General features: G+C 39.5%; 1 protein-coding gene and 1 pseudogene across 2 annotated transcripts in view; one reads left to right on the plus strand and one right to left on the minus strand.

The window, feature by feature from the left end:
- LOC123835478 (glyceraldehyde-3-phosphate dehydrogenase-like) overlaps positions 1-23,135 on the minus strand; it is a 140,358-nt pseudogene that overhangs the window by 43,326 nt on the left and 73,897 nt on the right. The window contains exon 5 of the transcript XR_010406501.1: positions 876-1,008. The product of XR_010406501.1 is annotated as a glyceraldehyde-3-phosphate dehydrogenase-like (transcript). The remainder of the gene's footprint in view (positions 1-875; positions 1,009-23,135) is intronic.
- NPVF (neuropeptide VF precursor) lies at positions 18,058-21,403 on the plus strand. Its single transcript, XM_045865223.1, has 3 exons — positions 18,058-18,195; positions 19,512-19,915; positions 21,352-21,403. Exons 1-3 carry the CDS (start codon positions 18,058-18,060, stop codon positions 21,401-21,403), a joined length of 594 nt encoding a protein of 197 aa, XP_045721179.1.

Below are 23,135 nucleotides of genomic sequence, written 5' to 3' on the forward strand. Positions count from 1 at the left end.
TACTACCTCATGGCTGACTTCAAGCTTCCACTGTGATATCACTCAAGTCAAAGTTGGAAAAAGATGTGCGTACACACTAGCTAGACCATTCATTGATAATTGTTGCTTGAATCAATTATTTCTATGATTGTTGCCCTTGTCTTTGAAATACATTGAGAGGTATACATTTCAAAGTTTGTTCACCTGTGAGTACAAGAATCTCCCTCATCTGAGGATCCTAAAATAATTTCTGGAGAAGTCTGGAAGGGAAATCTTGGGTTATACTCATGGATAAAAGAGAACCCACAAAACTGAAATGTTGAGAACTGCGGTATGATAGTCCTAACCTCTGACTGGTAGTCAATCATCCACATTTCTTTCTGCATCTTTAGTAAACTATTAAACCCATGCTTATAAAGTTCTGAGTCTGTAGTCATTTTCTCTGACATTATCTGGCTTTAATTTTCTTCATAAAGTTAAAATGCCTTAAATTTCCAGGGCCTGCCTTTTATTTATTTATTTATTTATTTATTTATTTACTTCATGGATTGTCTCACTGTTTTTAGAACGCAAAAACAAGCATTTCACCTATCTTGTTTACCCCTTTGTCCCCGGCACCTATAAGTGCCAAGCATGTGAAAGATAGTCAATAAATATAGGATATATAAATGAATTCTGGGTCCTGTGTTAGTACCTATCCCATCTCATTATGCTGCCTCTGCATTCAGTCACTTTTGGGATGGCAGACACGGCAGATAGCAATCAAGATGGCAAACAGAAGCTCCATATTTTTCCTCTTATAATTAAACCTTGATTGGGTTTCAGGACATCTGATATCCCAGTGCTGCCACTCATACACTATGTATAATCAGACAAATCATTAAACCTTTCCATACCTCAGTTTCTCCATCTATAGTGCTCAAGAATCTCGGAAAGAATGGCTTCAGTTTTCATTCTCATCTGTAGACCATTCAGTGCTGGGCATGTATCCGTGACAGTTTTTGTCTCATTCTGATGACGTCCTTGCCTCTGGAGGGTGATAGGAGAGTAGGAATGAACAGCCATAGTCTTGCATTTCTGTCACCTATCATAGTGATCCAGAAAATCTGAGGATTCTTTGAAGGCAATATCTCAGCTTCTCTTTAACCAGGATTCAAACCATTATTCTGACAAGTTTCCCAAACTCACCACTCTCCTGTTTTCTCTTGTATAAAATGGGGCTAATAACGTCTACATCACAGTGTGCAGTGACAAGTTATCTCATTTAAGATAACCTAAATCAGTGGTTCTCAAGTGAGGGCCTTTGATCTGCAGCATTGACATCACCTGCCAGCTAGTTAGAAACACAAAATCTTGGGACCCACTCCAGACTGACAGAAGCAGAAACTCTGGGGTTGCCCTGTTCCATCTGTGTTTTAATAAGCCTTCCAGGGGATTTAGATCTACACTAGAGTTTGAAAACCACTGACAAATGAAATCACCTGACTCTCATTTGGCCCTCAATGTCTGCTTTTCACCTATTCATTCAGATTTATTAGCCACCCAAACCAATCCCAGCGAAGCTGCAGAATTAGTTCTCCTTACCACACTTGGCAGATGGGAACAATGGGTGGGAGACTTGGAACAGACCCTGCTCTAAAACCCAACTATAAATGCTTGTTCTGGCTGTTGTTCCCCTTCTCCACAATTATCACAATTTGGCCAAATGTTACCTCAATGTTTATGTTTTTCTTTCTCCTATATCTTTTTATTTGTCAAGGAGTTGTTTCAATAGACCAATCTATGCATACACGAGTAGCCAGATAGTTGCCTGCATGGGCAGAGACTAAGAAGGCCATAACACTGACAGAGAAAAGAGCATGGGCTTCAAAATCAACCAGTGCTGGGCTCACACCATCCAGGGAGCACTGGACAAGTTAGCTTTGGTGGAGCCTGAGTTTTTCAAATGAAAAATAGACCTAACAACAAGAAAAGCCTCTATTGTCTCCTATGTGCCAGGCACTAAGCTAGGCAACCTGAGTTTGCTATATATTATCTCATTTAAACTAAAACCACGCGTTTTCTTTTTTATCTTTAAACATGTCTTATTTAAGTACTTCCAACATTTTCAGCGCGATTTTGCAACATTCAGGGCCCATCATTTTCTTTTCCAATATAATCAAAAGATAACAAAGACACGTCGGGGAAACAGGACTTAATTAATAACTAGTTTTTTGGCAAACTCTGTTACAATGCCTCAATTCCATTAAGTGAGTGATATCAGTTGGAAAAATGAGGCTAATTTTACTGCAGGTTTAAAGAAAGTGGAAATAACCTCTAAATAGTGGTTTATCTGTGCTTTGCAGTAAAGGTTTTTAGTTCATACTTAATTGAAAAGGCAAGTTACTGTTGAATTTTGAAAATCCTGAAAGAGTTTTTAAAAGTCACTTAATGGAGCATTTTATAGTTGCTTTTGTAGTTTAGAATTTGCGATGGATATCGAGGGATGTATATGCCTTCTGATCCCTCAGATTTAATCAGACTTCTCGCTTGCTTGCATAATGGTTTATGGTACCTTTGATGATTTGCAGCCAACCTAGCTCTTTTAATAATTTACTGTAAAAGCATTTAATTTTTAATGGACAAGAATGGGTTTGAGGTAGCTTTTGCATTGGTAAGTACTATCCTGAAGACTGGGAAAAAGGAACAGTGTATTTAAATTCCAAACATTATTGAAAAACATGCGTCTTTTATTACCAAAATCAAATGCATAATTGAAGAACATACCTAACCCAAAATTATTGTTCATGCTTTATTTAACCAGAAGATAGCATTGCTTTCATGATGCTATCATGAGGACAATTTTTCAAATGCCGCCCCCCCTTTTTTTTAATCTTCCATGCTGCTTTCAATATTCTGTCCCACTAGAAAAAGGGTATCTGCCACAGGGTGAGAATATACATCATTTTATTACACCTTGCTCATCAAGAAAAGCCCAACAAAAGAATGGTTTGTAATGTCTGGTACATAAAAGAAATACCATCTTATACTCATTTTCCTTAAAAGTTTTTCTAAGATCTCCATATAATGTGCATACCTAGGAATGATTTCACAACTAGTCTTAAAAATATCAGAGTTCCCATGTGGAAAGAAAAATGGGAAGATGCCAGGATAAATATTTTTTAAGACTTGATGGAGGACAAAACATATCTTTCCTTCAGAGGCACATAAAACAAAAAATGTTGCAATTGCGGAATCACCCCTTTTTCAGATATGCCATATGTAAAAGTCAGAATGGCTTCCCAGAACTACTTTCTGGGAAATCAACTAACAGCCTACAGCCCTGGCAACGTATTCTCTCTGCTCCTAACATTCCATAGCTGACATTCACCCAGCTTACCCTGAAATGGCCCACAGGAGAACTCTGATGGTCAAGGGTCCAAGTCTGAGCTCTGTTTCTAAAGCACCTTTAGAAGTCAGACAAGGAGAGCAGTTTCATGAAAATGTGAAACTCATTCTCTTTGGGCCTTCAAACAGTCTTGACACGAACACCTGCTACAGAGATTGGTTCCCAAGAACCTTTGGTTCTTAGCCAAGAATTTTGTGCTCTGTCAAAAATTAACCCATCTAAAGATGAAAGTTTGAGGATCCAGCCACCATGTTCATGCTTGGTTTCCTGGGATAAACCTGCAGGTGTGAGAATTATCTGGTTAACGAGGACTCTATCTACTGCCCACCATCTTTTGGCTTCCTGGCAGGGGTTATATATAAAACAGTCTATACAACAGCTTTCTCTATTTGCCAGATTCTCATCTCCACCCCAGCTAATGAACAGAAACCTCAAGATTTAATCAACTGTCCCCCAGATTTACAGAAGCAGGAATTGCTCCCAAGCAGACAAGTTCCGGGGCACCTGACTTGGGTGACCCTTATCAATCACATACACACATATCTCTTTCTTCTCTCCAACTCTCTCAAATTCTTTATCTCATATCATCAACATTGATTTTTAGAGGTAAATAGTCCTGAGTGATCATCCGGCAATCCACAAACCAGTCCTGTGAAGAAACTATGAGCTAGGTAACTGCCCAAGGTTATGCAGAAGCCAGAAACTAGAATTTTCTAAATTGAGTGTTTTCTAAATAGAGTGCTTTTTGAAATCTGCTTTCCAAATCAAGTGCTTTTCTCATTACATCAGAGTCTCACTCTCCCTTTTCCTCTATCTCTGTCTTCCCCTCCTCCCTCCCCTCTCCTATCCCCCAACTACTCTCGTTGCTTTTGCTTTAGTTTTAGGCCTTTCCATGGTGCCAGGGGAACCCATGAGTGTCAATTATCTGCAGCGGTAACCTTCATTGCTAAAAAAAAAATTAAGGGATGGGCAGTGGGGACGGATAGTGGACATTCCTGACCCCAGTCTAATAACCTTGTCTCCTCCTCCTCTTCCAATCAGGTGTGCTGCCTCTTTTTTGCATTTGGACAACACCACAGAATGAGCTGACTTAACCCTAGCTTATTGGCCAGCCTAGTCTCTATGACAGAAACATAATTAAGTTTCTTCAGCATATTAATTCTTCTTAATGCCCTCACCAGTTGGCAGCTTTGTGAACCATCTTCAAAAGAGAACAAGGAAATGTAGAAGAGAATGTTATAAAGGTAGCCACTAACCTCTATCCTGGCCTGGGTTATCCTGGGTTATCTAGCCTCTATCCTTGGCCTCCCTGCAAAATTTATGCCAACCAAATACATGAAGTGATACACTAAAGTGTTAACATTGGTCACTCCATGGGTGTAGAACTGGAGTGGGGTACAGCCAGAGAGGGAGGTTACTATCTTCATCCTATTAACATCTTTTAAAAAATGAGGGGGAAATGAAGGAAGGAAAAATGGGAGGAAAACATGCCTAAACCACAATAAAATTTGTAAGCCTGAAACCTAGAGTATATCAGGGAAAAAAATATTTTGAGTATGTATTACAAATTAAAAGGCTACAGGCATAATATAGTCAAATCTATAATTCTTTAAATCTATAAGGCTAGGTTTTTAATGAAAGGTGAAAAGGTCTATAAATTCCATTTTTTCCCTTAGCAGTTAAAAATTGGGAAATTCTGAGTTATGGACTGATTGTGAATAGAAAAGAAAAATGTCTCTGTTATGACTGGGTGCTAGAATTTTTTATATATACCGCCCATGTCTATACAAGGGGGATAACAGACTGAATAACAGTCAATCTTGTATTTTTGGCAGACTAAATGATTAACCCTTTCACATCTGAGTGAGTCTCAATCCAATCAACTGTATGGAAATGAATCACTATAATAGAAAAAGTACTTAACTCAAAAGGGTTCATTCATTAATCACATATCAACACACCAGAAAGATAATGTTTCTGCTTAAGTTCCCTGACTCTACTTGTTCATTCATTCCTTCACCAGATATTTGTTGAACTCTTACAAGGATCCAGGCACTCCATAGGGCACTGAGAACAAAAAAAAAAAAAAAGGAAAAAAAACACGCTCCTTAAAATAGAGGATATTGTAGATTGGAAGGGGAAAATAAAAAATAAATAAATTAGCTCATGATCTAAACATCAACATAGATTTTCCACACAGACAAAAAAATGCTGTGGGGGGGTAGGGGGCAAAAGGGAACAATTACATATCTATTCTAGGGCAAGTGGGAAAACCTTCACAGAGGAAGTGACACCTGAGCCAGGACTTAGGGAGAAGTTAGAGTTCATTGCAGAGTTTCCAATGAAAATCAAAACCTGAAAATAGAAGAGGCCAAGTTTATGAATACCTCCATTAGGCCAGCATTTCTCAATGTGTTTATAGATTGTATTTGGGAGAGGAAAAAAAAAAAAAAAGGATTCCACGGTCAAAAGAAAGTTTAGGAAATGCTGGATTCTACAACATGAAATTTTCCTTTACAGCAGGATTCTCAGAAACTTTACACCCTCAAATTTTATGCCAACAAAATACATGAAATGATACATCCAAGTGTGAACACTGGTTACTCCATGGGTATAAAATGGGGGTGGAGTGGAATCAGTGAGCATTACAGGAATCTAGAAAGGAGGGACAGAATATGCAGTGATTCCCAGGCTTAAGGAAAGTCCCCTTTTCTTTATAGAACTTGAGGGTCTACTTGTCTGTGTACAGACTTTACATCTATATTCATGGTCTGTACTCGTGGATTTATTTTCACGTGTGTTTTAGACTAGGAAAGGGTGATTATATGCTCCACCAGTGAATGTTCGAATCCCTATTGGAAAAAGCAGCAGACAAGTCTTAACATTATTATTATTGCCATCAACACTACAATCATTCTCATTCCTGAAGGTTGTCATTGTCTTACAGAATTCGAGAGAGGCTATGCCACCATTTTGTTTGGTGTCCGTGCTCGAAGAAGACCAGAAAACCCAGAGTAAAATGACTGAGCAATACATATGCATTTGATTGGTAATTATGTCTGAGATAACTCAACCAAATAGCAACCCAGAAATCACTTTTCTTCTTTGTATAATGACCAACAAATAGATTATCAGATCTTCCCTTCACACTCACTGCATGTGTGTGTTGAATTATGCTCTTTGTATTTGTGAAAAAAAGTATAATTAAGTATATTTTAAGAAGTACTAAATAGGGCGCCTGGGTGGCTCAGTCGGTTAAGCGACTGCCTTCGGCTCAGGTCATGATCCTGGAGTCCCGGGATCGAGTCCCGCATCGGGCTCCCTGCTCGGCGGGGAGTCTGCTTCTGCCTCTGACCCTCCTCCCTCTCATGCTCTCTCTCTCTCATTCTCGCTCTCAAATAAATAAATAAAATCTTTAAAAAAAAAAAAAAAAAAAAAAAGAAGTACTAAATATTAATAAAAATGGGGAAAATGCAGATGGTCTAGATAACATAGTAAGAGATGAATGATTCACGGGGTCACTATTTCTGTGAGCAGAACTTCAGAAACTGCAGATAAAGAAAGACTCCAGGCCTGTGACATGACACTATTTAAAGCATGTACTTACTACCTGTATAATAGGCTGGAAAAGGACTGATCCAATTGACGAAGGGAGCTTTAGATCTATGACTTACATTATCATGATGAATCCTATATTAATATTAAAATTCTATCCATCATATTGGAAATTTTCCTAGAGAGTTTTTAACATTTCCCTGGTGGCTGCCTTAATATGAAAATCACTGCCATCCTGGGAGACCAGTGCAGAACCTCTGCTTATAACTTTTTCTACATTACATCTTTTCTTCCATTTATTTCTGTGCAAACTGAGTCCCTTTTGGTTTTAGAAAAAAGAAAGTCACTCTCTCTTCAGATCACCTGAGTCTGTACCACTCTCACAAACGCTCTCCTTCAACTGTTCCGCATTGTTTCCTACTTCCCTTTTGTTTGCTGATAGTAAAATTAGCAGCAGCAAGAGGTCTGCTCTGTAGGCTTAGGAAACTTGGCTCGAGCTGCTAGGACAAGCAATAAATGCTGGCCCGCTTATATTTTGTAGCCTGTAAAATGTTGGATACTGTAGCTCAGATTCTTTGGTCGGTGGCCACAGTCTGCAAATGTCACATCTCATCAAAATCACTTCAGCAACTGTTGTTCACAGACCTGACCAAAGGGAAAGAGGGTGATGCAATCGGACCATGTGGGAGAGGAGCTGGAGTCTCATGGTACTAATTTACCGTGTATTAAGAACAGTGCTGCCCCAGGTTCTCAGGTGTGACAAAGATCTGGGGGTCTCCTTGACCCTAATTACAATAAGTTCCGAATTCAACTACTTTTGAGATTTGGGATGGGGGTAAAGGAAAAGAATAACAGGCCCAGAATCACTCGCTAGGACTGATTCTCTCTTCCGTGCCCAAAAGTAAACCTTGAAGCTAGAAGTTCATCTTCTACCAGCCTTCCAGTGATGCTCTCCTCCCTCCTAGCCTGCATCCCTCTTCATCTTCCTTCCACCCCACAGTTAACTCTAGAGGATAGTAAGAATAAAAGCAGAGGGGTAGCAGCGATCAGTAACCAACATTTTGAAGGAACTTTTGGGGCAGCCCTGCTGAGCATTTGCTCAACTTTTTCCCCAAACGGGCCATTCAGAAACTGCAGGCAGCTGAACAGAGAGCATGTGGACACTGACTAGCCGCCCTTCACCCTACAGTTTCCATTTGTTCCAGAATGGGGCCAACCCACGTCATCCTCCTGGACTCCAACTTCTTCCACAATTTATCCCTCAGAAGGCTTGGTGGGGAGAGGGAGGTGAAGGAGAAGGATCGACATAACCCAGAGCATCCCGAACTTCCTTTACTGTGTAGTTAAGGAGAGGGGTTAGTTAAGGGGACCTAAATGGTCCAGGCTCTTAGATAGAGAGCACCTACTGTAAGCAGTTGGAAGGGAAAAATTACCTGGCAGATTTTTCATTCAAAAAACTTTATAAATTTTTTAATCTTTCTCTTTCAAAATGAGCCATAAATGGGTCAAATGATACAGAATAGTAAAATGGATGTGGTATGAATTCTTTATAATTATGGAAATGGCAGCTTCCTTATTGGTTACATGAGTCACGTAACATGTAATTCCTGTCTTGGGTTATTAATAATGGATACACAGTTTTCAAATTGTTTTAATGAACACTTCTAAAATACTTTCTGTCACTGAAGCAAATGTTTTATTGTAGACAGATATATTTGTAGGACTGAACTAGGATGTCCCATTATTACTGTTTCTAATTTAGTGTAAATATTGTCAAAAAAATTGACAGGAAACAATGAAGCTAATTATCAAAAGAATATATGCTTATATTTGGAATTATACACAAGAGTCTTATTTTTACTATCTCCAAAATAAACACTTACCAATCTGTTAAGGCAATCTGTTAAGGAAAGTCCATTATTTAAGGAAAGGGAATTTTGGACTGTTTCCAAAGACTACCCAAGTGTTAGACAGAGAATGGCAAGTCTACCAACTTAATAGAAAAATAAACTCGCTTGCTCAAAAAGCAATGAACCACTCTACTCCAGGTCATAGAACTCACTCAACCTCAGTAAACACAGCGAGAAGAAATGAAGCAAGCCAGGAGCACCACAGCAAAATAAAGGATGTGAAACACTTAGGAAAGAGGCCCAAGTTAAAAAGAGTTTAGGACCATTTAGGGACCAAACCACCTGGTCTTGAAATTCTCAGGACAGTGCTTCATATCTGCTGCTGAGCATAATGGTGGAAACAGGAGCGCCTCCAAATGCCAAAGAGAAACACCTGAGCCAGGCCTCTTACCTGCCAGGGGAGAAAGGGAATCTTACAGGCTCTATAAGTTGACACTGCTTTTGATGGATATATGGAGAAATAGCTGGGAATTGTGCCCTCGGCTGCCCCTGGGGAAGGAAGATCTCGAATTTGTTTTGTTTTGTTTTGTTTTTACCATCAAAGCCCCACATGAGCCACAAAAATATCTCACAAGAACACCTGCTTGCAAAAACAAAGACCCAGATGGCACAGATGAAAACACTGTCTACTAGTATCACTGAGCTAGGACGGAGATCTCCTCAGCATCTTTAAAGAAAAACAGAGACATGCCCACAATAGAATGGCCAAGTGGTCCTCTAACTGCAACTTAGAACTTCAGTTTTTCACCCGCGTAGGAAGCAGTTTTCCTCTGCCTGGGAAATTGGATTCAGGAAGAGAAGAGTCCAGATTCTTCCTCATGCTCTATCTATCCAGCTGTATTAGACACGTTTGCATTGTCTTCCCAGTAGCAACACTTACCCCAATGCTTTCACAGGTTTGCAATAGAATTTTCAATGTTAGTGCAATGTGACCCACCTGACCATAAATGATTGGTTCAGGATGGGGCTCCTTATCTAGACTGGGCCAATCAGAATCCTTCCCTGGTTATTTTGAATCCGGAACTGAGATAAAGCAGATTCTCATGAGGTTACTGAAATTGAAGATATGTAAACTCAGAAGGTATTAACAAATGGGCTGAGAGGTAGAAAAATCAAGACAGCAGTAGGAAGGAATAATGAAACTGATGCATTGAGAAAAGAAATGAAAATCAAGGAGAAAGTTCCAATGGTGATTTGAGTCCTAGGCTCCAGATGTTCTATAGGCCCCAACCCCATTCATAAGATATCCCCATATCCTCATAATAAATTCTCCATTTTGCTTAAACACATTAGAGATTCCAGCTACATGCAACCAAGAAGCTCTGAGTAACGTATCAGGTAAAGGAGAGCTAGTTTTGCAGCTGTGCCAATATGAAAAGCCTCAACCACAAAACATTTACAAGACTAGGAAACTGCTCAAGGGGCAGGGAGGTCCAAGGTAAGCCCACAGTGATTTCTCCCTATTTCATCTCTCACCATGGCCAGGATTCTGGGCTCCTCCTCCTCAGTTATTTTTATCCAAGTTAGATCAGGTTAAGATAATCATTAAAGGAAGTTTTGAAGTGGTAAATTTAAACAAACAAGTCAACCCAAAGAATATGGGAGCATAGGAAGGGCAGTTCCCCTGCTCTTGACCTAGATATTGGGGAATGGGGCAGGGACAGAGGTAGTATCCACTGAAAGATCCACATCAGTTTCCTAGCTGGATGCTTCTAGATCATGGATCATCAGCTACTCTTATCGATGAATCAGAGGGCTCCAACAGGGCTCATCAGCCAAAGCCCACCATCATAAACTGCTCTGGGTCATGCAAGCCTGTGTTTACAACAGGTTATTGTCCCTAGAGATGGTACGGCTGCTTGTACATCTAAGTATGTTCTAAAACCTTTACCAGCTTTGTCTGTTTTCTTTATTATTGTTTCTCAAAGGGTAAATACCTGATTTCTTAAACTCATCTGGTACAAAACCCAGTATAAAATTAAATCCTTTAGGTATTAACATTTATTTAGCTCATTTAACCTCAAGTAAGTACAGAATTTTCTGTCTAGATCTCACCTTTTAGAATCAGAAGATTGCCAGAAAATCTTCTCCTTTAATTAAATTTATACTCCAAGTCACTATAGATTTAAAAGTATGCTTTTGAGTGCTCCTCCAAAGACAACCATTTGACTGAGAGTTTTTCTGTTTGTTTGCTTGGAATTAGTTGAGTTTAACCAGCAGAACTGCAATGATGTCATTCCTGGCTATGTCATGGACATATCCTTTTGAGGGTCCAATAAAACCGGTGTTGAAGGAAAGTGTAAACCCCTCCTCAGTAATGGAATCCAGCCACTGTGATCTAAGGGATACAGGCACCCATTGGTATGAGGTACCCACATGAGCTCAGACCTAGAACAGAGAGGCAGGCAGTATGGCCAAAGCCAAAGGACTGGTAACAGAGAAGAATAAAGTCCAAGCACCAGTGTGTTAACACAAGGGCCACTTCTGCTCAGAACAGCAACTGCCTGGCTGCTGTGGGCCTTCAAGAAACTCTAACCGGTAGTACTCAGGGGCACAGAAGACACATGACCCCTAACCAAAAGAAAAAAACAAACCACAACCCATTCACGTGTACATCTCAAGTAGCCCCCTTATCATCTCTTTCCATCAGAGATGAAAAAGCATCTAGAAAAGTCCACAGTTGTGATGACACTCATTTTTATTAGTGAGCCATCTGCCCTTACTCCTATTTGAAATGGGAAAACAGTTGTACTTAAAACATCCTCCAGAAACCGCATCAGTGTAGGCTTAAGCAACAGATTTCCTCCCCAGTGAAGATGTGTTCAGGCTAGTGGAAAAATCAGGCTAGTGAATTAGGCTAGGTCCTTCCTAAACTACTAAAAGTCTCAAATTTTCTTTTTATTAAAGCAAATTGGGGTGCCTGGGTGGCTCAGTCGGTTAGGCATCTGCCTTCAGCTCAGGTCATGGTCTCAGGGTCCTGGGATCCCTGCTCAGTGGGGAGCCTGCTTCTCCCTCTGCTTGTGTTCTCCTGCTCTCTCTCTCTCTCTCTGTCAAATAAATAAATAAATAAAATCTTTCTTAAAAAGCAAATTATTATTTGAAGAGCACATTCCACACTTTAGAGCAGAATCCTTCAAAACAAAGATAAAACAAAAACAAGATATTGAAAAGGCACACACTTTGTAAAGAACTAAATTATTCTGCTCAGGTTAGAATAACAAGATGGCTGCTTGCTTATTTTAAAAATATCAAAGGCAAAACTGGCTAAAAAAAGAGGAAAAAAAAAAATCCCAGGAAAGGTCTTGGTTTCCATTACCTGTATTTGTATAAAAGCTATGTGTGGCTTTAACTAAACATCTGGTCTTTGTCCCTCATGTAGAGAATTCTGAGTTTTCTTGACACTTTGGCAAAAGGTACCACAACCCCCTGCCAGGCCAGTAAAAATCACACATTTTTCCTGCAAGGAAAAAATGTCAATAAAAATGAAACATTAAAAAGCATAAAAGCTTGAATTGGAAAGCTGTGCTGTAGAGAGGCGGCTTCCTAATCAGCCTTACACAATTGCTGTAAAAATTCTTTAAAACATTACCACTCCATATCGCTTGAAAGATTTAATACTGAAAAGTTTGTTCAGTATATTATTCTAAAATATGTCCTTTAGACAGAGGGACCTTGCCATTTAATCAAGCTTCTAGAATAAATCTTATGAATTAATTTTATAATTATTTAATATGTATTCCTGTACAAACCGATTCTTCAGGCGACTCCAACTAAAATTGAATTTCAACTGCTTTTACTACACGTAGGAATCATCTTGTCTCACGTTCACATCAGCACCTCCAAGGCCCTTGCATTGTACTCTGTCATAACAAAAAGCAGAGAAGTAAATACAAGCTGGCTATCAAAATATGACAAGCTCATTATAACAAGCCACTCATAAATCTTGAAACAAAGGCACCACCACACATTTTTAAAATAGTAGTGTTATACAATTTGCATGGGATGATTTTATTTGGAACCAAGGCAGGTATTTCTTTGTCTCTGCACACAATATACTGAAATATATTTATACAGTAATGCCACCGCCCACCTCTAAAGGGGGCCTGAAATTAGTTAACAAATGGTTACAAAATACTTTGCAAACATGCCAATGCAAAATAAGAGGATGCAAAATACGATGCCCACAAATTCTTCTGCAGAGTGCAAGTGCACTCTGCTTGGATGGAGAGGGAGAAAGAAACTATCGAGAGGCAAATGGCCTAGGAGTCAACTGCTGGGCTGAGGGCAAGGAATAGGGTTCTATAACAAAGTTCTTCTGCATATTAACATTCACCAACTCTTCCGTAGACCTCACCAGGGCCTTAGGGGGCATGGATCAATGTGTGGAGGAAGCTAGCTCTGCTGCATAAAAATTTAAATAAAAATTTGCAGCCCATGGCACAAAAACAACCACTTACTTTAAATATTGTCCTAGAGGTGAGGATAAACCAGAACCTTACAAAGTCCTAAATCCAACTCAAGTCAGCTCAGTTCCTGATTGGTAGGAAGAATTTGTCCCCTATTCTAACTGCCTGCCAGAGGCTGGGGGCATCTGGTGGGCGTGGAAAAATAACGAGCAATCAGAGAACCCTTTTCTGCCCTCAGCCAGGGGAGCCTATGAAGTCCGCCTACTGGACAACCCTTAAGCATCGTCAGGAAGCCCTCCTTAGGGCTGTGTCGTCCCTTTTCACACCCTTCCTGGTGTTTGGACCCATTAACACAGCAAGATCCATCAGAACATACTGAACTTACCAAGCTGCATGTTGCACTATAACAGGATAAACCTACACTCACATTCAACCTACTTATACCTGACTGTCCTCATATAGGTCTCAGTCTGGGAAAGCCTTAGATGCGAATCCTCAGTGGGAAAATGTTAAGATGTTAAGATTTCAGGATAAGCCAACAAACTTAAGCTCTAATAATGTTTAAGTCACAGTAAAGAGGAAACTCTGGTCAACAGCCAAAACTGGGGAAAAACAATGAACAAGCACCTTCAGTTTTAACCCTTATTCCTAATACCAATGAAAAATGTATTCACTCATTTAGAAATAAAGTGTCCTGGGGCACCTGGGTGGCTCAGATGGTTAGGTGTCTGCCTTCAGCTCAGGTCGTGATCTCGGGGTTCTGGGATTGAGCCCCACATAAGGCTCAGGGGGAGCCTGCTTCTCTTTCTCCCTCTGCCTGCCACTCCCCCTGCTTGTGCTCTCTGTTTCTCTCAAATGAATAAATAAAATCTTTTAAAAAAATAGAAATAAAGTATCCTTAACATCTGTGAGTTAGGCAATGGAAATGTCACTGTGATCCACACAAGCAAGGCTCTGCCCTCACATGGTTTCCCCGAGCAGTACAGGGGGAGGGGAGGCAAGGTACAGTACAGGACAAGTCTGAGTAAAAAAGCCACAACTGGGCAAGAACAAAGAGCCATTTATCAGAGCTGGAAGTCAGGAGAGACTTCTCACAACATATGATGCCTCAACTGAGTCTCAAACAATGAAGAGGTGTAAGAAAGAGAGAGGGGAGTGGGCGAACATCCCACGCGCAGGAAAATCATGAGCAGAGGCAAGAGAAATTGCATCCATTTGGAAGAATAGGAAGAAGTTTGTCATAAAGCACAGAGGTGGCAGGGAGCAGTGGGAGAGAAAACTCGGGAGACATTAAGGAGACTACAAGTAATGAAAAATGGCCTAGGTGATTCCAAGGAAAATGGGAAACCACTGAAAGGTTTTTAAAAAGAAATCACTAATATGTTCTACTTTGTAAAAACGTTTCTGATTGCTCTGTAGAGGAAGAATTGGAGAGACCAAGGAGAAAGTCTAGGCAGGAGAAAATAGTGAACCGAGTACTGGCACTGGGGATGGAGAGATGTGAACAGATCAATTAGAAGTTAGAAGAGACCAGGCTTGATGGGGCAGACTGGCAGAGTGAGAATGTGTTCAGAATGCTTGGGTTCAAATCCTGGCCCTGCCATTTGTAGAGAAAGTTACTTCATCCTTCTGCACCTTAGTCTTCCTTTCCGGAAAGTAGGAATAATAAGAGTAGTCGTAGCAGCAGTTGTTTTTGTTGTTGTTATTGTAGCTGCTTACGATATTATTATGAAAGCTGAACAAGTTAATTCACAAAGTACTCAGGACAGTTCTTGGTATGGGGTCAGTGCTCAAAAAAATAGTGTCTAGTATTATTGAGTATAATAGCTCAAAACCAGAAACTAGTTTTTCATTAACTCTAGAATGGGATGAGGGAGAAATGGGGAGGAAATAGGCATGGGTCTCGCCACGGATTTGGGCTTGGTCAAAGGTGTGGCTGCCTGTGCCGGTTAATCTGTTTATTGCCTCTCAGCTCCAAATCCACTCTTGATTTCGTGCTCTGAGATATAGAGATGGACCCTGAAAGCATTTATCCTTTCAGCAGGCATAATTTTAAGCTTTGCCAGTAAAGGGCACTACAGGGGTATACTACTACGCAAGGAATGGACATCTCGTTCTGGCTCAAATGGGTTTCCATTTGCTCCTTTTTGCCCCTACACATGGCTGCCAGTGGTGTATGTAGGAGGCATCTGGTAGCACTCATCCCCGAGGAGGTTTCAGTGGCAGATTCCCAGTGAGTCTCAGAGTTATCCCAGAAGTTGCCTTCCCAGCCTTGACCCATTTGCACCCCAGAAGAGTTTCTCCCACTTGTGACTAGAGACAGGCTCTGGCGTGGAATAGCACATTTCTCTGCCATCCATACTTCCTCCAATACGGTCTGCATTCCAATCAGCTTGTCCTTTCCTTGGATACTCTGTCCCCTGGCCCTCATGTATTCTTTATCATTTTATAGCTAATCCCCATTATAATTAATAATTCTTTATACTGTTCAAATTACTATGTATATTCTATCTCTTGATTGGACTCTGACAGAAACAGTGCTGTTCATTGAAACGGGAAACATAGGAAGAGAGACAGGCGTGAAAAAGATAAATCCCAATTTGGACACAGAGCACTTGAGATGCCTGTGAGACATCCCAACAGCACCATCTGGTAGGAAGCCAAGGATCTGAGGGGTCCAAAGCTCAGAAGTGTCCAAGCTGGAGAGGGAGTCTCAGACATGAGTTGCCTTCAAGTCTCCAAAGTCTTAGTAAATGAAGCATGTATGTAAATGTCACACAGCCAGGAGATAGATTTTTTTTTCATTTTTTTGTATGTTCCTATGTCTCATCAAGAATCCCTAAATAGGCTATGTATGTAGGAGCACATTTCATCAAAGGATTTATGGTGATTTCTTACTGTGTATGTCAGGTCATGTTGTTTTATATCGACGTTTTCGAAGCTAACTGAAAATATGGTTGAAAAGTGCCAAGCCCTGTACTAATAACTCTAATTACACTCCAAACTTGGAAGTTTGAACCTGGTGGAGGCAGGGAAATAATTAGTCATATCAGCTACACTAGATGCTGACTGAAATCAGAAAAACTCCTAGATGTGCCAAAACCCCAAGTAGCAGTATCGAAAACTGGTGCACTGCTACCCTCTGAAATGACCAGATAACAAACACACTTTGAAAGAGCTCCAGGCTGACCCCTTCCACTCACTCTTTCCAGGGTGTGAACTCAGCCAACATAACTCGCTCCTTGCTTCACCCATTTCTCAAAAGTTTGGATCTACTGACCACAAAAAAAAGGAAGTTCCATCAGCAGTTTGCAAAGGAACAATTTGAAAGAGAAATGCATTAAATCCTCGGGGAAATTAAACCCAAATAATCCAATAACAGTGTTACAAAATTAACCCTAGACTATGAATTGAATTAACTGCCTCCTACTGTGGGGATTCTTGGCTAGCACAGACCAAAACAAATGAGGCCAATGATGTCAACTGCCTTAAGAGAGGCTGCGGGCAAGTGTGACCCTGGGGTACCCAAGAGTTTACCCATTGTTGTTTTTCTAATTTATTCTGGAGATCTATAATACAGAGTAGGGTCTTCACTTCCGCCCATCACAACCTCAAATTATGGTAGGCTGTGGGAGTGGCTCGAGGTGGTTCAGTCCTTGACACAATAGGTGCGATTTCATGACTTGCTTTTCTGTGAATTCACCTCTAAGTGTCTGTGTCTAGAAGTAGCTAGAAATCAATCACTGTAAGGTCTTTCTCTCCTGAGAGCATTGAATGGGCAAATGAGAACAAGTAAGGATTTCTCTAGAACCTAGGCAGTCTCATGATAAGGCAGGTCTTTAAGAATACCAGTCATCTGCTCCAAAGAGACTCACTTTGGCATTTCAGGAAATAAGCATTTATTTCTATAAATTCTTTTCTTATGCCATGATGTCAGTGTGCCTCTGGCAATGTGAGATTACCTAAATAATATGGGCCAGGGGAGCAACAAAATTAGCATGTGTGTGACTTACCAAACCTCTGCTAGGGTTCTTAAGGGCTCTGAGGAGGAAGGTAGGATATGGCATCATCACAGAAATACAATCCCAGTGATTTATACAGTTTTGCCAAATAAGGCCCACGGGGAAGATACAAAAGGCCTAGAACTGCCTCCAGCTTCTCCTGAGACAGCCCGTTTGTCAAAACACCTAACGCATGGTCTTATGCCCACCTTTCACGTCATAGCTGACATTTACTCCTGACTCTTTTTAATAACCAAACAGCATTACAAAAAGTTAATTAATGTCATTTTATTTGGGTATTATGTGACTTAGAACTCTTTTTACATTCTGAATTTTGTTTGACATTTTGAAAATACTATGCCTAACTCTTTTGTATGGGTAAAAAAAAAAAAATTTTTTTTAACATAGCTAGCATGTATTGAATACTATTTTTCTTCCTTCTCAAGAATTGACGCAAACACTGAAATATTTTTCATTCGAGCTCAAAGAAATGAAGCATTCTGTTTGTTGGGAATCTTAATTACCATGGCCCCAAACTTACCTAATTAGAAGCTCCTTCATAGTGAGGAAAATTACTTTCAAAGTTAATGAATTTGCAAACAGGAACGTTGCTGTCTTTCCAGAATGAATTACCCACATTCCTTAAATACATAATTTAGTTAAACACTCTAATTAATATTAGTACGTAAAACATGTGGGATTGGTTTCACTGATAAATCAAACTTTCCTTTGTTTTTAGACAGTATAAAAAGACCACGATTCCCTTCCTCGTAGACATCAGGCTGCACATAGAAACTTAATTCTAGATTCTGAACAAAATGAAAGTTATTTCATCAAAATGCTTTATTTTAGTGATTTTAGCCACTTCAAGCTTGTTAACATCAAACATCTTTTGTACAGATGAATTAATGATGTCCAATCTTCACAGCAAAGAAAATTACGACAAATATTCTGAGGTAAGTTTTTTAACTTTAACATGACTAGCATTAACTATATATTTGTCCTAATTCTAATGCTTTTGTATTTTATAAAGAGTAAGGAATAAGTTCGTTTGTGCTTTGTTGTTTGTCCAACTGCAGCCTTCCATGACAGTGCGTTGATGTAACTTGTATTTTTTAACACAACAGCAAACAGTCTGGCCTCTCTAATGACAAGTTATGTACAGGATTTGGTGTAATTAATAATTTTCTGTAATTAATAATTTTCAATTGACTCAGAAGTACACAGTTGTAATAAATAGTTGCAGAAATAAGATCTGATACATTTCAGCTGAACATTTGAGTTGTCTTCAAACTACAGACAAACAAACAAAAAAAAATACAAGGATTATATGTTCTACTTAGTAATGATGAGCTGGTAAGTTTATGGTAAATCTATATCTAAGTAAAGTATTTATCTTTAGATGGTAGAATTACAAGTTATTTTTATTTTCTTCTTTATGTTTATATATTTTCCAAATATATATAAATATTGCTGAAATGAGTATGTATTACTTTTACAATCAGAAAAACAACCATTTATAAATCTTCATAGGGACAAATTTTCATGGTAAGCTAAATCTAATTAAATATTTGCTGTATTTTAAATGGTTATTTTAAAGTTGGTATATTAGTGGTGCAGTAGTCCACAAACCAACCAGTGCTTTACTAAAAATGTAACTTGTATACTAATAAAAATACAATCAGTCTCTTAGAGTGGAGCTCTGAATATGAGCAGGTAAGAAAGAAATACAAGGGAGCCTCCTCTAACTCTAGCCCAAAGCCTAGCTAGCATCTCTGTTTCCATGTATCCGCCACTTTGGTGTTTAAAAAGAGGAGACACAAGAGACATGAAGAGGCAGTGGGAGGTTTCTCTAAAATAAAAAATCTGTCCAGGGACATAGAAACTGGATTGCTTTAAGAAACCAAATACGAACTATTTATTTAAAAATTCTGCAAATGGAAACACAAACTTTGTTTATAGCTTTACCAGTTCCGCAAACTAAAGTCTGGATTTAAGTTAATTTGGGGTTTAAACCTATTGCTTATAACAATAACTTATTTTTTTTTAAGATTTTATTTATTTTTTTGACAGAGAGAGACATAGCGAGAGCAGGAACACAAGCAGGGGGAGTGGGAGAGGGAGAAGCAGGCTTCCCGCAGAGCAGGGAGCCTGATGTGGGACTCGATCCCAGGACCCCAGGATCATGACCTGAGCCGAAGGCAGACGCTTAACGACTGAGCCACCCAGGCGCCCAACAATAACTTTTTTTAATATTCATTTCTAATCATAGCCTGAAGGAGACCTTAAGGGGGAGAAGGAAAGACGTCTCAATTTTGAAGAACTAAAAGATTGGCGTCCAAAAACTGTCATTAAGATGAGTGCACCCACAGTCAACAAAATGCCACACTCAGCAGCCAACTTGCCATTGAGTTTTGGGAGGACCGTGGAAGAAGAAAGAAGCACTGGGGTAATGGCCAACCTGCCTCTGAGATTTGGAAGAAATATAAAGGAAAGCATCTCAAGACATGTTCCTAATCTGCCCCAAAGGTTTGGCAGAACAGCAGCCAAAAGTGTCGCCAAGACATTGAGTGATTTGCTCCAACAATCCATGCATTCACCATCTGCCAGTGAGTTACTTTACTCCATGAACTGCCCACCTCAAGAAATCCAGAATCCTGATCAAAAACACCCATGGTAAATACCTGAAAACCAGTTAAAATGCATGGGCCGTTATATATATAGCTGGTCCAGAAACGTTAAAAAGGATTACCTCTTTTCAAAAGAAGTTTCTAAGAAAGTTAAGTTTCTTAGAAGGAAAAAAGTAAAGAGATGGGGAAATAAATACCTAAACTGAGAACTACAGAAGGCCAGATACAAACATGACCAGAGGTAGAAAGTAATGAGGTGGCTTCCCCTAAGCCCCACATGGGCATCAATCCCACTACTCTATAGCCACACGCTGAGTAGGAAGAAGATTCGATAACAGGATTGGGAATTTAGGCCTATGACATATTGCCCAGCATTTGACCTCTTTAATGTGAAAGGTCCCGCATGAGGGAGCTATCTGCAAGTACAAGGAAGACATCACAATATGCCAAGTCTCAAATTCAGAAGGTTTTCTTCCTCAACTTTAAATCAAAATTTTTTTCTTTTTTCTGGGTCTCATTTTATAAATGAGTTCTATTACAATCATTGTTTGCATTAATAAGTATTAAGTTATCTACTATGTACAAATTAGAAAGCAAGAGGTTCATAAAATTAATAGGCAACTTACCTATTATTTTCTAATAGAGTATATATAAAAACAACAAATTTCTGTAAAGTAGAACATGACACCTTAATTAAGGGCTGTAGAAAGGAAGGCAGCAAGCTGTGACACCTTATAAGGGAGACGTTTTCAGAACATTCCTGGTTTATTTTTTACCATGGCTCTTATCCCCATCTGACATATGTTTAGAGTCCATTCCCCTTTACTAGAATTTCAGGTCCATAAATCCCATGCTTTTTGTCCACTGCATATCCCCAGTGCCCAGAAAAAAGAGGGGGGAAAAAAGGAGAGTATTTCTACATGTGGAAATCTGGGAACGTTTCATGAGTTAGACTTTGAAAGGTGGCTCTGTTTTGAATAGTCAGAGACTGGCGGGAGAAGAGAAGATACTTTCAGGCAAAGAGAGGAATATGATCAAGATGAGCCAAGCACAGCTGGGGTTCAGTTTGGCAAGAGCAGCAGCGGTAGGAAGAGGAAAGGAAAGAAGGCGAGGAGGCTGGGGTAAGAGCAGAGAGTGCACTCAGGGCTGACGAAAGGACTTTGGACCTTATTCATCAAGGAAAGGAGAACCACTGACATTTCTGCTGAGGTCCTGGGATATTACACGGAGGTAGAATTTGGCAGCCCACCAGATGTTGGCAGTGGTACAGTCATGAGGGAGAGGGATGAGTCAAGGGTAAGTTGGTAAGTCTGAGTATGCACCCATTACAAATTCAGGTTCTCATCAACATCTCACTCATGTCAAGTGCAACACAATTCAACTCAAGTATAATTAAGCAATCAGGATCATGGCTAGTATTTTTATATGTACTCATGCCATTGTTATGATGGATGAGAACATTTTGTACTGCTTACATTTTAGGAGACTGGGATTCAAGAAAATAGATGATGCAGAACTGAAACAAGAAAAATAAGTCTGGAGCTTGGCCCTAAAGATGATTTAAGCTGTGGTCTGTAATCTGCAAACAACTCTATAGTGAAGACACCAATGGATGAAGAGTCACTGTATTCTTTTGATGGTTTATCACTGACAACAATTTTTCTTTGTCACTAGAGCTAGTATCTTAAAAGTTATTTAAAAAGCAATTTAAAGAATATTGTAATGTAAAGATGAAATAATTTTTGTTTAAATAAAAAGAACATGGCAAATACTTAAGAAGCCTCTGGTGATGGGGAGAAAGGGAGAGAAGGGCACGGGGGGAGGCTGAAGCCATCTCACCATCTTATGTAAAAATCATAGATACAGCCACACTGAAGTAAAAAATTAAATAGGAGAGTAGCCTGACAAATATTATTATGAAATTTAAATAATTTAAGAGAGTAACATGGTTGACAAATGAACAAGAATAACAAATCACTTACAAACATGTTTTATACACCCATTTTTTCTATTGCATCAATTGTTAGTGATTCTGTGATAGGTTGTAATTTTTCTAAAAGGAGATTTTTTTTTAAAAAAAAGGCAATTATTAGATACCTCTTTAAGTGTCTCCTCTATCTGGAAATTTGCCTTCTGGTGTGTCTCTTTTCTCCCCATTTAATAGTTCAAGTTTTTGATTTGCAGAAATAATCTGGTAACTCCTAAACTAAAATTTTATAAACACAGTACACCATAACACAAATGCATAGTTATTCAACTTTAGTCATAAGAACATGAAGTCCCTAACCAAATATAGCTGGTTTATTGAACAGTCTCAAGTCCATAGGGTACAAATAAGAAATGGTGTTATTTTGATGTTTATAGCAGCAATGTCCACAATAGCCAAACTGTGGAAAGAGCCAAGATGTCCATCAACAGATGAATGGATAAAGAAGATGTGGTATATATATACAATGGAATATTATGCAGCCATCAAAAGGAATGACATCTTGCCATTTGCAACGACGTGGATGGAACTAGAGGGTATTATGTTGAGCGAAATAAGTCAAACAGAGAAAGACATGTATCATATGACCTCACTGATATGAGGAAATCTTAATCTCAGGAAACAAACTGAGGGTTGCTGGAGTGGGGGGTGGGGTGGGAGGGAGGGTGTGACTGGGTGATAGACACTGGGGAGGGTATGTGCTCTGGTAAGCACTGTGAATTGTGCAAGACTGTTGAATCTCAGATCTGTACCTCTGAAACAAATAATGCAATATACATTAAGAAAAAAAAGAAGAAGAAGAAGAAGATAGCAGGAAGGGAAGAATGAAGGGGGGGGAAATCGGAGGGGTAGACGAACCATGAGAGACAATGGACTCTGAAAAACAAACTGAGGGTTCTAGAGGGGAGGGGGGTGGGAGGATGGGTTAGCCTGGTGATGGGTATTGAGGAGGGCACATTCTGCATGGAGCACTGGGTGTTATGCACAAACAATGAATCATGGAACACTACATCTAAAACTAATGATGTAATGTATGGGGACTAACATAAGAATTAAAAAAATTAAAAAAAAAAAAAAAGAAATGGTGTTATTTTTCCTCCTATCCGGCCCCCAGTTGTGCTGTGTTGAATCTCCTTTCCCTGCTGGGTAGTGATCCCTTAATGAGAGACCCTGGACAGATTCTATAACTTCCTTGGTCACTTCCTGATATTAAAAAACTTAGTCAAGTCCACAAGAAACAGACTCTTAACTACAGAGAACAAACTGATGGTTACCAGAA

The sequence above is a fragment of the Mirounga angustirostris genome, unplaced genomic scaffold (genome assembly GCF_029215605.1).
Source record: "Mirounga angustirostris isolate CCGP_5_RB_7025 unplaced genomic scaffold, mMirAng1.0.hap1 SCAF_12, whole genome shotgun sequence".
In the NCBI taxonomy this organism is placed as follows: Eukaryota; Metazoa; Chordata; class Mammalia; order Carnivora; family Phocidae; genus Mirounga; species Mirounga angustirostris.